This window comes from Alligator sinensis, unplaced genomic scaffold (genome assembly GCF_000455745.1).
Source record: "Alligator sinensis unplaced genomic scaffold, ASM45574v1 scaffold2111_1, whole genome shotgun sequence".
Classification (NCBI taxonomy): Eukaryota; Metazoa; Chordata; order Crocodylia; family Alligatoridae; genus Alligator; species Alligator sinensis.
In genome coordinates, this window is record NW_005843568.1 from 65,507 (window position 1) to 67,776 (window position 2,270).

General features: G+C 42.3%; 1 protein-coding gene across 1 annotated transcript in view; it reads left to right on the forward strand.

Moving 5' to 3' along the window:
* Positions 1 to 1,574, forward strand: part of LOC102388420 (complement receptor type 1-like) — a 15,291-nt gene extending 13,717 nt beyond the window's left edge. Inside the window, exon 15 of the mRNA XM_025195546.1 lies at positions 361 to 1,574. Within this exon, the coding sequence (XP_025051331.1) occupies positions 361 to 389 (29 nt within the window). The 3' untranslated portion in view covers positions 390 to 1,574. The remainder of the gene's footprint in view (positions 1 to 360) is intronic.
* The last annotated feature ends 696 nt before the right edge of the window (positions 1,575 to 2,270 follow it).

Genomic DNA, 2,270 nt, shown 5'->3' on the forward strand with positions numbered 1-2,270 from the left:
CTACTAAAAATAAGCCCTACAGGGAACTGATCAAGGACTTGATTTCACTGGATCTGTAATGAAACTATCACATCAAGAGATGGGTGTGAAACAAAGATTTCATATGCCATAACTAGCTTCAGCTTCTGAACAAGCTGAAAAAAATTACTTGAGCCCTCAAAGGATCTTTAGTCAAGTGAACAGAAAAATCAGATAGCTCGGGATGTAAAACCACCCCTAGTTCTCACAGGATTACTTGAAGAAGGCACTTTGTGTCTGAAACCTTGTCTAACATCTATCACTTGGTCCAATAAAAGATACCACCAAAAAAATCCATCCACAAGAAATGACTAATTTCAGTCTCTTTTGAATTGATGACAGAAAGAGAATTGAGACTTCCTGAAATGTGACCCATGGACGTGCCAGCAAAATGAGAAGCAATAATTGCCGCAGCAGATTTCTAAGGAACTTTATTAACCTGGAAGCGATGTATTTAGCAGCTGCAAATAAAATTGGCCAAACGGACAGAAGCTGAAACCGGCATTTGGCACAGCTAACCTTAGATACCATCAACCTTGGAAGTCGAGCGATGACACAAAGAAAAGGCAGTAAATGCCAGAAAATCCCTTTTCCCTTCAAATGGGAGAGCCCTGCTATGTGAAAATGCAAATTAACTTGAAGAAACTGGAGCATAGAGGGGTACGTCAAACAACTAACCAACCCCAACACACCCACAAAATGGAGCAAGAAGCTTGTTTTCAGGAAACCATGGATAGCTGATCTTGAATATAATATTTCGTGTTCATGACCTTGACTGGTAAATTTAATGTTACCCATAACTGGATTTTTTTTTTTTTTAATGTGGGAAAGGGGAGAGTTTGTTTTCATCCTTTTCAGACAACCAACCTTTCCTTTGTGATGCACCGAGGTGGGAACCCACAGGATTATTCTTCATCCTGGGCACATGGTGATCAAGTTCAGACTGCAGCTTAGTGTTCATCACCATAAAAACCTAGGCCTTTACTCAACTAGTAGTCCACAACATATCAGTAGAACTAGATTGGATGTCTCAAGTAGCAGACCTTCAAAACATCAACCTTGGAAGGGGACCATATGGTGAAGAAATGACACAAGGTTCTTGAGGATGGCTTTTTTCGCACTCAGCCTGCTCACCATTGCTCAAATCACAGACTTGCTTGTAAAACCTGAAATGCAACTGATATAAGTTGTTAACATGTTGTTAAAAGTTATCAGAAATAGTTAGCACTTCTTGATCCGTCTTCATCTTCAGCTCCCTCTCTGCAAAAATGAAGTTTATTTCCTTCCAATGGAGACATTTTACCATCTTATACCATGTATACTTTCCCCACAGCCTGATGAAGGGATTTTAATCCTGAAAGCTTGCAAAAAAGAATGATGTTCGTGTGATTTCCCAGTTGGTCTAATAAAAGGTATAATTTTGGAACCAAGAGCTCTAGGTTTTTGTATGTCTTCTTGATCCTTCTGGCATTGACCAGGTCACCTTGTATAGCAGGGATGGCCTTGCTTGGTGGCATAGCTTCACTCATTGACAAAATAAAGACATTTTTTCTAAACTGTTGCTCAGTTCTCTTCTTACTTGTATAAGAAAGTCAACCCTTTATTTTCTTCCCTTAAGTACCAATTAATTCGGGTATATCATGGCCCAGGTTTGATTGTAGGAACTGCTGTTGGTAGACCAAATAGGTTTCCATTCTGTGAATGGAAGCTGACCTTAATGGTGTTATGATCCAGACACTGCAGCGTAACGGGTTTCACTCTGGTCTCACCTTGGCACGTAATTCCAATGACCTTAGAACTGGAGTACCGTATTTCACAGCATATAAATTGAGTTATGTTTGGCTGGGGAGGAGAGGGATAAAAACTCCCTGAGGGGGATTTTGGGGTTGGGTGACTTCTTGTACAGAAATACATCCTTAGGAAGAGCTCTCCGTCAGACTTGGCAGCAGCGTCCAGTATGCGGAAAGAACAGGCCTTACGGCAAGGACACGGGGGAGGTGGTGGGGAAGATGCCTCACCTTTCAGGTGTCCCCTGGTAATTACTGCTGTTCTCAGGTGTTCGTGGTTCCTCGTGCTTGGTGATGCTGCTGCCTCTTCAACCTGACTGCTCAGGTAGAATAGGTAGGTTTTCAGGAATGAAAGAGCTTTTGAGTGTGCAGTTGGTGTTCTGTGTGGTCTGACGGTCCAATCTAGGACCAGCCACAGCGGGGCAGGACATGTTGTGGCCTGAGTCAAAGGGGACCAGCACCTCT